Source organism: Cyprinodon tularosa, unplaced genomic scaffold (genome assembly GCF_016077235.1).
Source record: "Cyprinodon tularosa strain WSP-4 unplaced genomic scaffold, ASM1607723v1 ctg235, whole genome shotgun sequence".
Taxonomy (NCBI): domain Eukaryota; kingdom Metazoa; phylum Chordata; class Actinopteri; order Cyprinodontiformes; family Cyprinodontidae; genus Cyprinodon; species Cyprinodon tularosa.
In genome coordinates, this window is record NW_024038880.1 from 592,501 (window position 1) to 607,500 (window position 15,000).

General features: G+C 40.9%; 1 protein-coding gene across 2 annotated transcripts in view; it reads right to left on the reverse strand.

Moving 5' to 3' along the window:
• prdm6 (PR domain containing 6) overlaps positions 1-12,813 on the reverse strand; it is a 147,442-nt gene extending 134,629 nt beyond the window's left edge. For both annotated transcript variants that reach the window (XM_038287108.1, XM_038287109.1), the window contains exons 1-3: positions 12,551-12,813; positions 11,151-11,819; positions 487-635 (exon numbers count right to left, since the gene is read on the reverse strand). In XM_038287108.1, coding sequence (XP_038143036.1) covers positions 487-635; positions 11,151-11,817 — 816 coding nt within the window. In that variant the 5' untranslated portion in view covers positions 11,818-11,819; positions 12,551-12,813. The remainder of the gene's footprint in view (positions 1-486; positions 636-11,150; positions 11,820-12,550) is intronic.
• Between the last annotated feature and the right edge of the window lie 2,187 nt (positions 12,814-15,000).

A 15,000-nucleotide genomic window follows, 5' to 3' on the forward strand; every position in this document is an offset into this window, starting at 1 on the left:
GCTTCTTCAGAAGTGTAGAATGAAGACTTATTTCCATGGATCTGTTTGCAGACCAATAAAAATGACTCAGTTTAAAATGTTGATGAACAATTGTTTCTTCATGAAAATCCACAAAAAAACTTTTGCAAACATATGAAAAATTACTATTTTTATTTTACAAAGAAACATTTTCTTTAAATTTCTATTTCTAAAATGTACTTTTTGCTTTCAAAAAATTGGAACAGCTTTCTTTCCATACTATCTTAAAGCAAAACTGTGTCACTTTGAGCCACTTTAGTGCCCCCTGTTGACCACTAGCAGCACTGCACTGTAGCTAAAATACCAGTATCGGGTGATCCAGCACTAGAATGGTATCGGTATCAGTGAGTACCAACAAATAGGGCACAAGTTTATAATTGGGCCAAAGGTTAAACAGGGTTTCTCTAACATGATAGGTGGATGTGGAGGGGGGGGGGGGGGGGGGGGGGGGGGGGGGGGGGGGGGGGCCTCTCTGGGCAGATCCCTCAGCCAATCAGGGACGTCCGGTAGAGGAACAGGCGCCGCCGTGCTGCTGGTTCCAACCAAACGGCGCAGAGAGTGAAGCGGGCCGTGCATGGGACACTCTCCGTTCCTGTTATCCGCACACATGTCACAACCTGCAGAGAAACACAACTTTCAGGACGTTCAACAGCGCGTCCGTGACCCCTAGGGGGTCCACAAGGTACTGCATGGGGGTCCCGAAAGTTTTGGTTGATTAGACTTTTTTTAATGCAATTTTTTCCACTAATTGAAATGTCTTTAAATCCACATTAACATGAATTCAACAGACTGTAGTAAACAGATAAATGGAGGCAGAAGATGTCTTTCAGTCATCAATGCCAGTGACGGTTCTAGACCAAATGTACCAGGGGGCCAGGAGGGGGCCCAGAAAAGCATGAAATAAAAAAACAGGGCAAGGGATTCTAATTTATTAAGAGAGCTGCATGAAGTGAAATTTCTATCCATTTAGGTTTAATTCAAATTCTATTTCTTATTAGGTCAATATACATTCATAATTTAGACATTTTTACATATCTTTGACTTAATTTAAGTTAAAATTACCGTTTTCTCTAAATCTGAAGAAAAACTGTTAAATTCAGACGTAAAAATTAGAGCAATTTGTTTTGAAAAAAACATTTAGCAGATGAAAACTGGGATCCTATCTCAGCACCACTGAAGCTATCAGCCCTTTTTTTTTATAATTAGTAACAGAATCTGTAAAGAAAAAAAATTAAATAGATCCAAAGGACCAATCAGTAACCATGTCTGTTCCAGTGCAGATCAGCATTAGAGCTTCTTTGAGTATTATGGCTTCACTACAGGGGCCAGGACATGATCTGCAGGGGCACTGGCCCCCGTTGGCCCCTGTCTAGAACCGCCCATGAGCAATTCAGCAACTCACAGGCGCTCTTTCAAGTTTAATTTAATTTACAACACCTGTCCCATCAACCAGGTATCAGAAATACTTTAATAATCCCAGGGAGGGATTACTTTAGTTACATTACTCCATCTGCAATAGAGCGACTATAGGACCAGTTTGATAGAATATATATAATTAGGGGCCCCGCTCCATCAGTTTGGGGGTCCTTGGCCTGGAAAACAGAAAAATTACGGAAAAATCGGAGGTTTTCTCACTTTCACCTTAAAGAAACAGGATTTTCTTCTGTTTATCCCCCCCCCCGCTTAATTTTAACGTTACAGTTGAGCGGCAGATCTGTCAGATCGGCTTTAGGACCTTTTTTTTTTAACGCTGCACACAAATCATTTTGTTCCCTACTTTGTGAAAAACTGAAGCCGATGAAAAAAAGGATCCTGTTTCCACAATAAAGTCCAAATGAGGGGGAAAAAGTCCTGGTGGTGTTTTTCTACGCTAATGTAGCGGGCAGCACATTGCCTGGAGTTAGAGAGTGTCAACATTTGCTCCCAGATGCAGTCTGACAGTAATGGATGCTAATTGACTGTAGCAATATAATGAGAGATGATTATCTGGACAGAAAACTCCCACACAGGCCGAGAGAAACAGGATGTGAATGTTTGTTTTTTTCTAACTTTCCCAAAATTAAAACCTTTTCCTTTTGTTAGACTGGCAGCTGCTTTTACGCCATGATGGATAGAAGTTAATTAAATCCCATTAAAGTCATTTATTAAGCAGAAAGTGCAGCACTGGGTTATGCCTGAGTAAATGGGAAACATTTACTTCTTCTAATCAAAGAGGGGGAGAAAAAAAAGTTTATTTTATTTACGGAGAGAAATCTGGGATTCACCGAAAATTCATCAACTTGGAGACTAAACCTTAAAAATTCCCACACAACTGAAAACCTTCACATTAACTGGCTTTTTATAATTTGTGCATTTGATTAATTCGTTACAAAAAGCTAATGAGAATGTGTTTAAAAGACTTATATTACAGTTATAGCTTCTCTTCTTTGGCTTCATCCAGAATAGAATCTAAAATCCTCCTTCTCACATATAAAGCCTTAAATGGCCAAGCTCCATCTGATATCAGAGATCTGATTGTTCCTTATGTTCCTAACTTAGTCCGTGAGGCAGACACCCTGTCTACTTTTAAGGCTAGGCTTAAAACTTTCCTTTTTGATAAAGCTTCTAGTTAGAGTGGCTCAGGTTATCCTGAGCTATCTCTATAGTTATGCTGCTATAGGCTTAGACTGCTGGAGGACATAGGGACCCCTTTTTCATCATTCTGCTTCATTCTATCTCTATTCTCCCACTCTGCAGAATCTGTTAGTTCAATCTCTAACGTTCTGCTCTCTCTGCTTTTTCTCATAGTAGCTTAATCTGGTCTGTTCCTGTTTGGCTGTGACTCCATCCTGGAGAGAAATATCAGCTGTGCTGCTGCCATTAACACCTTTGTTTGTAGATGTTGGAGCTTGGCCTGTTTTCCAGTGTAGTCCTGTTTCTCTGACTGTGACTAACTGGATGTGCTCTCTTCATCCTCTGACATGGGAGCTGGCTCGGAGCTCGTCTGCCTGGCTGTGTGTTTCCTGAAAGGGGCCGCCTGTGGAGCTGGTTGACAGTTGCCTTTTGTATCTATGCTTCTTTTTCTATGTCTGCTTCTGTCTCCTTGAACCCCAGTGGGCCTCAGCAGATGGCCGCTCACACTGAGCCTGGTTCTGCTGGAGGTTTCTTCCTGTTAAAAGGGAGTTTTTCCTCTCCACTGTCGCTACAAGCATGCTTAGTGTGAGGGATTGCTGAAGAGTCAATGAGTCGATGCAATCAGCTGGTTTTCCTTAGATAGAAAACTTTGAATCAATCTGACTGGATGATCTGGTGACCTGGAAAGTGACCTAAAATGAGATGTGATATAAATTGGAGCTATAGAAATAAACTGAATAGAATTGAATAAAAGTAGAACTAGGAAGGAATGTGGATAAAATCCCCGAATTGGTCTAATTATCAAACCAGCTGCTTTAAAAGCTGAAACGTGTTAAAGTCATTGTTTTTTTTTATACTAAGAGAGCATAAAAAACCCCATGACCTCAGAATGACTTCACATTAAAAGATATTTAATTACAAAGAGCAGATTTATGAAGAAGGCCTCAGGACGTCCAGAGATGGTGATCTCCAAACGGACCTAAAAATAAGTTAAACTTTTTAAGAAATTAGCGTTTTTCTCCTTCATTTGATTATCTGCCAGTGGAGGAATTGTCTTCTCTTCTAAAATAAGATAATTATACCCTGCGTTTAAATTAGAGTAATGGAAATATTTCCTTTTCTTATTCTAAGACAATAAATCTTTCTTCATCAGCAGACTGTTTTACTTATCTACAAAAATACCCTTATTTTAAGGCAATTTTAGTTCCTTTTAGAGCATTTCTTTTTGCAGTTGTTTTGCCGCCGGTGCAGAGCTTGGTTTGCGATGGCAGCAACTGGAGAAAGGAGAGACGAGGTGTTTCCTGTTGGACCGAAGCTCAGAGACCCGGTTCTTGGTTGTTGCTGCTAAATAAGTTTTTTGTTTTAAGTTTTTATGTTTTCCTTTATTTTAAACAGCTGCTGTGGGATTTATTTCTTTTAGGGGATAATAAGGATCCTCGAACCAGAACCTGAGCAGCTGCTTATTCTAGGTCAAAGGCTGCAATTTTTTTTATCACTAAAAGTTTAGATTGAGTCAAAAACAGAACTGTCCATTAGTTTTAGTGAATCTGTGAGAAATGCTGGGTTTTGCTGCAAAGCTATAAAGCATTTCAGTTATGATCTTTCTCCATGTGTTTAACAGTGCAGCTCGGCTTCGTCTCCTTTCTGGTTCCTGAATCCTCAGACTCTCTCTGCAGAGGCGACGCCTGCAGCCGAACCGGACCTCCTCTCTCTGTTTATCGGTTTGGAATAAAAGTGTTTGGAATTTATTAGAAAACGTTTCAAATGCTTCTCTAAAACTGCTAAATCAAAGCCCAAAGTGTGCCTTTGCCCCGCCCACTCAGAGGAAGCTCCGCCCCCAGATGAGTGCAGACGGCAATACGAAAAACGGGATTTTAAAAGGGTGCTAATAGTAAAACTCACTCTTAAAAATAAAAAAATTATCTTAAATTATTTTCTAAATATTAAAGAATAAAAAAACGAAATAGACAATTATGTTTTTTTCCCTCTAACCTTTTTAAATGTGAACTTTTGAAAGTTGATTATTTAAAAACTAATTTTCCTCAAAGATCCATCCTTGGAATGTCTCTCTATCTCTTCCAGACTGACGTTCTGGACGTCCTTTAACTCAGAACTCTGCTCCACCTCAGATCAGTCGCAGAGAAAGAGTCTAATTCACTCGATTTATTTGGACAGGATCTTAATGACTCTCCTCTAATTAAAACGTATTAAAGTGATTTAGCTTTTAGTTCCAATGGACTCTCTGTTATTTCTACTGTCGGACGGTTATGCTCAGAAAATATCAACTGGAATTTTTGGGTCATTTTCTGACATGAAAGAAATATAGATTATCAGATTATCCTGGTTGGCATTTTTTTTAGTAAAGGCAGCAGAAGTCCAGAGTCTTAGTCGTTCTTTTTTTACCTAGAAGCCATTAAAGTCGTAGGGAAGCAGCTGTTCCAATCGTTGCATTTCCGAATTCTCCCGAGTGGTGCCCGACTTTACACGAGTGAATAAAGTGAATGTGATTGGTCGATTATCAAGGGGGCGGGATTGTTGTGGTGGAAGGTTCGCAAGCAAGTTTAAATGTGGCTGATTTGTGGAAAGCATCTTGCTAACCAGTTAGCAACTTAGTGCTAGCAGGTTCCCAATGGGAAATTCCATTGGGACCAAGTAGCACTAAATTGGTGACTTAGAAACGACGCTGTCAAGGAACGCTATGGACAGCGGAAACATGCAAGAGGAGGAGAGTTTAGTGTCGGAGGTCGTGGATGAGTCTCCTCCGTCATCCATTTTTTATTTAGAGGAGGAAAGCGGGGACGAAGATGTTGTGGAAGAGGACGCCAGGGCGGCAGAAGCTTGGTTTGGTGTAGAAGGCTTCCAGCCGTCCATGTTTGAGCCCTTGCCTCGCAACGCTGCCAGTTCTGTTAGCTCTACGCCTGCCGAAGACACAGACGTCCATCCCCGTGAACACTGGGACGCAACTCAATGGGAAAGGAAAGGATTCTGATTTCAACCGTTGCGTATATTAGCTGCGACACATGAATCAAGATGCTATGACCGAAAACATTTGATTGACAGATGACCGTTGATATATGATTGGCCGAATTTAGGTGTTCAGGCTGACGTAGAACTAACTGGCCTGAAGAGGATAACGGAAAAAACACCCACAGATTTTTTTTTTTTAATAGAAATGTTCTAACTTTTGGGACAATATGGTCTGATAAAGATTATATTTATATACATGTTTAAGCCAGAATGATTTGACATTTAAATATGACTTCCCTACGACTTTAAGGCTTTAAGGTTAGAAGCAGAGGATGGTCAGTCTGAGCTTTAATGCTGTGATTAATGGAGCAGTGTGAGGAAAGGCCTGACCTGCTCCCAGTCATAATGACACCATGTCAGCGAGTCTAAAGGACTTGGACAGCAGCGTCATTATCTTCACATCAGATTTGATTCCTTCCCAAAAAGTTAAAAATCAATCCACTGGACTTTGCTTCCAATTTTGAAGATGTTTCTCTTCCCATCCAGGAAACTTTTTCAATTCAAATGTCAGAAACAGCGTTGAGTTCAAAGCTTTATAGAGTGACACAACAAAGCCTTGTTTTGGCTTAGAAAACTTGCAGATTTAACCCGATGAACGGGTCCGTCCCTTAGGATCGGGGATGTTTTGGGTTCTTTGTTAGCCTGCAATCCTTGATACTGGTCTATGCCTCTGAAAGGAGGGTCGTTAGGGGGAATTGTTGGCTTGGCTTGCCCCCTAACGACCCCCCTTTCTCTAACATTCTGAGATTGGGATATTCGGCAGAACAAGCAGTTCCACACTAAACCAGAGGGGGCAGCAGTGAGCATTGATGCCTCAGCATCGGACTCAAAACGCCTGGAGGTATTTTACTGAAAACAAAAATACAAAAAAATGGAACGTTGTTGTTTGTTAGCAGGATTGATTGAAAACGTTTCACCAGAGGTTTGCCTCGTGTCAAGGAACGCTTATTTTAATTTGGTTACTATGCAGATCTTGTGTGAGTTTTATAAATATGTCAGAATTTGGGGGGAAATGTGCTGCTTGGTGGAGGTCTACACTTCCTGGGTGCTTCTCTAGTTTGGATCATTTTCTGCACGCCTTCTTTTTTTACTTTAATGTCGCCACTGGAGGACAATAAAGGATAAATGATTTATAATCTGCTCTACATCTAAAAAAAACAATGATGTTTTTTTGTGTTTTCTGTGTTTTTTGGGGGAAGCTGAAGGTTTTTATTGTAATCTTTCACATTTTGGCTCCGTCTCTGTTTCAGTAACAGATCTAGATGAGTTTCTATGGACGGGAAAGAAAGCGTCGACTTTCTGTTTGACCCGACTTGGTTGAACCGGTGGAGATCCACCTGCACAATAACAACCACCAGGGAGGGATAGTAGGAACTACTGGGCTATCAGGCAGTAACCAGAGCGTCTGACAGATAACTGGAATGGTTTATGTTTCTGGATATTTCTGCTCATAACCTGACTGTCGGAGGCTCCTGCTACTGCCTGCTGACACCTTCCTATCATCTGTGAAGCCCCACATATGCCCCCTGGTGCCGGTCGGAGGTATCTCAGCTCCGTCACAGCTCCCCATCACTGACCTGTATGAAGTTTAAGTCACGTTTCATTTAGAAGTTGCACCATTATATTTAGAAAACATTGACAAGTAAAAAGAATTTGCACCAAAGAGCAGAAAATCTCCCTTCAAATGATAGGAAGGAATCACAGCTGAGCTTTTCCAGCATCAGATGAAATCTGGGTTTTAAGCTCAGAATGAGATAAAAAGCAGAAATCAGATGAGGAAAACTGTTCAGAGTGAGACATCGGCGATCTCCTAATAATGGATCGCTGTCTGAGGAGTGGCTGTTGGTTGATCTTTTCTTCTGATCAGAAAAAAAAAGATTTGGATGAGAGAAAGAACCAAAAACTGGAGTAGAAGCGACAGAAACTAGGAGCAGACCGACAGTTTCCCTAAAAAACATTTCAGACATCTTTTACTGATGAGAGGCTTTCTGCTCCTCATCGTTCACCCAATAGAACCCATCCGGACCGGACCCGACCGGACCGGACTGGACCTGGTCTGTTCCAGCAGGGATTCATCCAAACCCGTCTGTCCTTAAATGAAACTAAAGCTGTTTGTTTCATTTCCTTCATATTTAAATCCAAATTGTTTTTCTCTTTTTATGCTTTTCTTTCTTATGTCTCAAATGAAACATTTAAAGTTCAATTTCCAGTTAAAATTTAAAGGAAAAACCTGATAAAATGTTTAAAATCTGAAAACACTTTTCTTTTCTCTATGATTTATCTTTTATTTTTGTTTATAAACCATTAACCTCCAATAAAGTGAAGAAATTCAACCTTTTAAGTTGAATCAGCAGGTTTTTTTGTGCTGCATTTATTTAGCCGTTTATTTTTTTTAGGCCTCCAGAGTTTTTCATAATTCAATTAGAATAATAAAAAATAAATATAAAAGTTTTAAATGTCAAAAAATAGAAATATTTCAGCTTTTAATGACAAATTGAACAATGAATGTTTAAATTGTTTGACCCAGTTGCTCAGGTCAGAAGAAGGTTTTTTTTTTTATATATTAGAAAAAAATAGTTTTTGTTCTGGCAAACATTTATTTTTCTAATGCGGCACTGAAGGTCAGAGCTTTACTGAACCAAACGTTTCCAGAGGATCTAAAATAAACAAATAAACTTGTTCTTCTCCTTCTGCATTTTATTCATGTTTAGTTTATTTCTAAATTGCTAAACATTTTCCATGAAATAATAATAAAATAAATCAATAATTATACAATATTGGATTGGATGCAACTTTTATCATTAGACAGAGAGGAGGAATTAAACTTTAATATTATCCAAATATACTTCTTCTTTTTGTAGATTTGAAATTTTTCTGGAAGTAAAATAAAAAATATTAATATCCAAATAAAGATAAATTCTGCTTATTTAATTGAATAAATTAAGGTTAAAATAAATTAATCACAGCAGTGAGAAAATTAGAATTAAAACACCAACAATATACCTTAATTATTATGTTATTATTATGTAATTAATTATTATTATTATTATTATTATTATTATTATTATTATTGGAGGTCAGTGACATGTGAGTGACTCTATCCCCCCCCCCCCAACACCTCCACCATCCAGCGTGTTGGGATGATAAATAGCGGGCCGGCAGGCCGATGGATCGATCCTCCTCCTCCTCCTCCCCCAATTCTACCCCCCCTCTCCTCCACAAACACAAAACTATATACAGCAATTAATTCCTGCTTGTCCCTCCATCCCTCATCGGGCCTGCCGGAGCGTATTGACTCAGATTACTGCTGATGGTCCGTTTTATCACCGCGGGATGAACAGCGAGGGGCGGCGGGCCGTTTAGGGCCGCGGACAGGAGGAGGAGGAGGAGGAGGAGGAGGAGGAGGAGGAGGAGGAGGAGGAGGAGGAGGAGGAGGAGGAGGAGGAGGAGGAGGAGGAGGTGATCTGAAGATGTTCGGAGGTTCTTTAGGCTGGATTAGAATCAATGATCTGAAGGATTTTCAGAGGGAAACATCTCCGCTCCATCTGTTGCTGCTCATTAAATTACAGAGTTCATTTTCTTTGATCTTTTCCCCTAAAAAAAAAAAAAAATTATAAAATAAAAAAACCTGACTGAGATCTTAGAAGAGCTTCCAGAACTTCCTCCCTGAAGCTCAATTAATCTGCTTTATCACTCTACACTTTTGACTATTTTATTAATTAGCCTAAATGTAAATAAAACTGATGGATGAGAACTGATTTGTTTTAAACAAAGTCTCTGGAATAAAGCATCTCAGAGTTTATAAACTGTTATTAGCAGCTGTTTTTTTTTTTTTACTGATTAACTTTCTCCCTCTTTTATTTAACCGACCGTCGCGCGCGGAGATGCGGCTCAACTTCCGCTCCGCGAGGATCACAGTCAGACTTTTAATTGATGCAACAAACACCCCAAATATCACATTTTTTATTTATTATTTTAAATCTGCTGTGGCACAGAGAGCTCAGCAGTGACGTTATCGATTAATTAATGAGAATAATAATGGTGAATAATAATTTAATAAACTGTGGTTCGATGCATCTGATGTGAAGCTATTTTACATGAAATATGAATATAAACATAATAAAATTTTATTTATTCTAATAAATTTACGGATAAAAAACGTCCTACTTAATCCGACATGAACCAGAGTTTAGGTGGATAAATAATCAGAGTTTAATCAACTTCATCAATATATTTATTAAACTTCATCTTTATTCAGTTTATTTAACTTTGCGCCTTCATTAAAAAGGAAAACATAAAAAATTAACTAAAATAAGAAAAATAAAATTCAAACAATAAAGTTTTATTTAACCAAATTAACTCCGGTCACGGAACACCCACGGAGATGTTTCCTGAACTGATCCCACGAGGGGACCGTCTGACACGCGCCTTTAAATTGATCCCCACGTGCGCCGCCGCCGCCGCGGGTCGCTGCGGAAGAGCGCGCGGGGAGGAGAGTTGGATTCAGCGCGCGCGTGTGTTTTAAGCATTAATGAAGGCTCATGCATGGGCGCGCGCATCCAAAGGAGGTCTGAAGATGATTGAAGCTTTTTTTACCTGAATATTAACAACAATAAAGCTTCTATTCTATTTTATTTATTCTATTTTATACCATAAGAAAAACTATTTTAAAGTAAAAATGATTTTAAAAAACAGTATTTGTTTTGTTTGTTCTCTCCAGGAAACCATTACATGTATTTTATTAATTTAACTCAAATTACTCTTTAAATAAAGAAAAAGAAAGAAGAAACTAAAAAAATCTTCAGCAGCTTCTGATTCTGCTGGCCTTTGACCTCTGACCCTTCACACCTACTCCTCCTGCAGCTACTGTTTAAACTCATTTGATGCAATTAATGTTTGCAAAAGGGAGAAAGTTTCCCGTTTAGTCCGTTTTTTAACTTCTTTCAGATAGTAAACATCCTGATGCTATTAATCAAAATATAGTTTAAAAAAACTGAAGCAATAATTCTTTTAAATATATTTTTTAAAGCATAAATATTAATTTTTTTTTTATAAATCTTAAAGAGATAAAATCTGATTAATAAAACTGTGAATGACGCTGAATTAGTGTGATGTTTTTGTTCTTTAAACCCTGACTTACATATAAAAGAAAACATATAAAAGATGATAGAGAAATGCATAATAAATCGAAATGGATGCTAATAAATTGTGTAGTTTAATGTTTTCACAAAATTCATATAGTTATTTCATTTGTCACAAAGTTCTAATTTTGGAAAATTAGACTCTTCTGTCAATTATTTCCTGGTTCAGGCTTCAAAGGGCTAATTTGGGGAAAACTCAAATTAAATCTTCCCTGAAAACTGCTGAAGGTTTTCTGACAGAAAACGGATCAAAGCGACATTGAGGGTCTGACCCCGGAGAGGTCAAAGGTCACAGAGTGAGGGGGTGTCATGCAGACCACCCCTGTCAGTGTGTGTGTGTGTTGGACCTACGGTTGCTGAGCTCCCCTGCATGGTTGCTCAGCGGGATGATCTCCATCCTCTGCTGGCCGTACAGGTAGTAGTCCAGCTCCTCGGATGTCAGCTTCAGCCTCCCGCTCTCCTCCCCGCTGCTCTTCACGCTGGATGAAACCACCCCGACCCCCCCACAGCTCTGCTCCTTAGCCTGATGGAGGAGCTCCGGCGCCGGGTTGTGACCCTGCTGGTTGTCCGGGGGGAGCACCACCACCAGGTCCGCTGCTCCTCCCGGTCCTCCTCCTCCTCCTGGTGCCACTGCAGGCCCGGAGCACACCGGAGCCAGCGCCTGCCCAAAGAGGGCGATCTGCTGCTGGACGGGCAGCTGAGAGAAACCCGCAGAGGTGGAGATGGAGGAGGATGGAGTCAGAGAAGCAGCCGCTGCAGAAGAAGAAGAAGGAGCCGCTGAGGAAGATGTGGAGGAGGAAGAGGATGAGGGGGTGCAGTGCGTGGAGGCCAGGAGGTGGGTGTGCAGGCGGGACGGGCGCAGGGTGTCCACGACGATGGAGAGGCGGTCAGCGGGCGGAGGTGGGGGGGGCAGAGGAGCCTTGAGCTGAGCCTGAGGGAAGAGCTGCTGCCAGTGCTGCAGGTAGGAAGGGTCCACCTTCAGGAAGGCCGAGCCGCTGGGGTCTCCCGGCTTCAGCATGGCTGTCAGAGGGACAGAGGGGGGGTCAGAGGAGAGGAGCCCAGCAGAACCCCTCAGCAAACATCTGCTCACCTCTAAGAAAACATCTTTTCTTTAATAAGAATCTGCGTGAGTGAAAAGGTTCAAATTCCAAACATAAACTGAAGCTTTACATCAATTTTATAAAGCAGTAAATTAATTTCCCACAAATGAAGCAGAGATTTGGTTTCATCTTTAAAATCCATCAGATTTTTATTTATTTTTGTGATTTTAAACTATGTGTATTTTCCCAGAAGTCACAGATGACTGAAATGTTTCTTTCCATAAAGTGTCAGTCCTTCAAACTGACATCTTCCAGGAGGTTCTGCTTCTTTCTCCAGGTTTTAACTGAGGATCCCGCGCGCTGTGCGCCTTTATTTAAGACCCATTCAGAGGACATTAGCTGTGGAGATTGATTTCCTATTCGGACAGATCCATGCAATCTGCTGCGATTATTAGCAAATTAAATTCAATCATTATTTTATTAGTAAAATTATCTCAAACGGAAAGAAAATAAAATCTTTGATTTTTCTCGCTTTGTCGAGTTTCCGTTTTGACCCAATAAATGATTTTCTGAATGTTTCCCTAAAAAACATTTTTTTTTAAAACCTAAAACATTTATTTATTTAAAGTTTAAAATAATTTTAATCCTAATCCCGTTCATCTCCATGTTCTCCTATATTAATTCCACGCGTTAAATCCAGCATAAACCCACCTGCTGTATCCGAACTGGGTCTCGGCGTGAAGCAGCTTCGGCTTCAACGTTTCATCCGCTCAAATGAAGCGCAGGTCGGTTCAGATACGCGGCTCTGAGCTCGGGGGCAGGACATGGGCTGGGGAGGGTCTCCCTGGTTGGTTTTATCCAAAAGTTGTTCGGTTCTGTCAGAACTGTCTGGTTCTGATCTCCAGGCAGCGGGAGAAGCTTCTTTCCACCTCCAGGATGCAGAGAACCAGCCGGGACAGTCCGCTGCGTCCTGCGAGTCTCCGGAGCCCAAACTGCGCGTCCCGCCCCCCCCCCCCCCCCCCCCCCCCCCCCTCTTCTCCTCCCACTCTAAAACCACTTTCTCTTGTTTTTTTACCCACAATTTTCGCTCTTTTCTCAGACCTCTTTTTTTTCTCCATCCGAATTTTTCCCCAAACTCCCAGGCTTCAGACTTTCTCCTCATCTAACCTGTTTTTACTTCCGGTCTAATCAGTGAAATCTTCTAATTTATCAGCAGATAATAAAATAAACTGCGTCTGAAGAGGCTGAGAGCGGCTGAATCAACAGTAGAAAACACACTAATAACACATGGGATCGCAGTTTATACTCCAAAATATATAACGACAAAAAAAAATTGTTTGGATTTCAGATCAGCTATTTTTCTTTTTTTTTTTCTTTGCTTTAAACTGACCCTAAAATTTAGCTGAAAATGTTCCAGAACTAAAATAAATAGATACAAATCTCACTCAGCCCACTGGAGATTCCTTTTCACTAATGCGTTTAAAGTAACTTGTGGTTTATCAAAATAGGAGCTAATAAAAATAGCAGGCATCAGGTTTGAGTCACCACTAGGTGGCGATAATATACATTCTTTAGACAGTATTCAAGTAAACCAGGAAAAGAAGAACTGACCAGGGCACCGCCATATTTTCCTTTAAAGAAGTCTGGTCAAATTCAGAATTATAACTTCTGAAACTACTTTAAATATGAAATTATTACATACTGTTCAATAAATGATCAGTGTTTTAAATAAAAGTCGTAGAGTAATCATATTTTAATGTCAGTTCATTCCGGCTTAAAGGCACACTATGCAACATTTTTCAGTTAATTAATGTGTTCCATAACGTTATGGATGATTAAATGATTCATTTCAGGTTGAACAAAGGTTTTCTCAGCCGCCCTGGTGGTCTGTGGGGGAAATACTGCACTTGCAATTGCAGGAGCACCGACCCGCACCCACAGGCTCAAAAGTCTTGCGAGAGTCAGTCTTGCTTTACAGCGAGAACTGCTACACGCCCCAGTTAAAAGCATTCTCGTTGCTAGCACAGTGGCAATCTTTGTGCAGTTATGCTACGTTCACGCAGCAAAAGCAGCAAAATCGCGTCTGCTGCTTCATTTTTGCTGCTTGTACCAGTTAGTTCTGACGCGCGGCTGAAGCAGCTTTGCTGCTCTGGCTGCGCGGTGCAAAAGTGTGTCTGACGCGCGTTGGGCGGAGCTTCACTATCCTTTCTCTGCCTTGCAGCTATATTTGCTGTGATCAGTGGGAATAAAGTAGTTTTAATATGTGTTTAAGTGAGAAAATACACCTGAAAACGTAATCAGTGCCGTCAGTTCATTCAGATTATTATCCTGCCTTCAATATTTTTTCTGTCGGAGCCGCTCAGACCCCCACATACCAGCGGTGCGCCGACAGTAGGGATCCCTTCATCAGCAGCCTGTGGCCGGGTCGCCTCCTCGCGGTTCACCACGGCAGCTGGTAGGTGTTTTTCATCTAAATAATCCAAACTGCATATTCTGCCGGCAGATTTCTGCATTTTAAGTTAATTTAGGCGTCAATAAACTGTTTAAGAGGAGTGATCATCAGCGCTGTGTCTCTCTCCCTGCGTCAGATGCTTAAACGCGCCTGACGCGCTGCTTCAGCTGCTCAGACGCGCTGCGCCTGCTGCTCAAAACGCGCCGCGGGACCTTTTGCTGCGCCTTGACGCGCGTCAACCATTGACTTTGCATGTAAACTCGCTGCTTCTGTCGCGCCAGCTGCGGTGTGAACGCAGCATTAGTCATTCGTTGCGTTCGCCTGTCTGCTAAGCTCAAAACAACCGCGCCTGGCTTGATGGAGAAACCAGGAGAACAGCTGTGCATATTTACGACAGTGCACTTTTACTTTCGCCCTCTGGGTGGAGCCTCGTTGGAAAATAAACAACGGTTGCATAGTGTACCTTTAAACATGTAAAGCATCTTCTCTTTATCAGACCATATTGTCCCAAAATTTAGAACATTTCTACTTAAAAAAAATCCTGTCTTAATCTGTGGGGTTTTCCGTTATCTTCTTCAGGCCAGTTAGTTCTACGTCAGCCTGAACACCTAAATTCGGCCAATCATATATCAACGGTCATCTGTCAATCAAATGTTTTCGGTCATAGCATCTTGATTCATGTGTCGCAGCTAATATACGCAACGGTTGA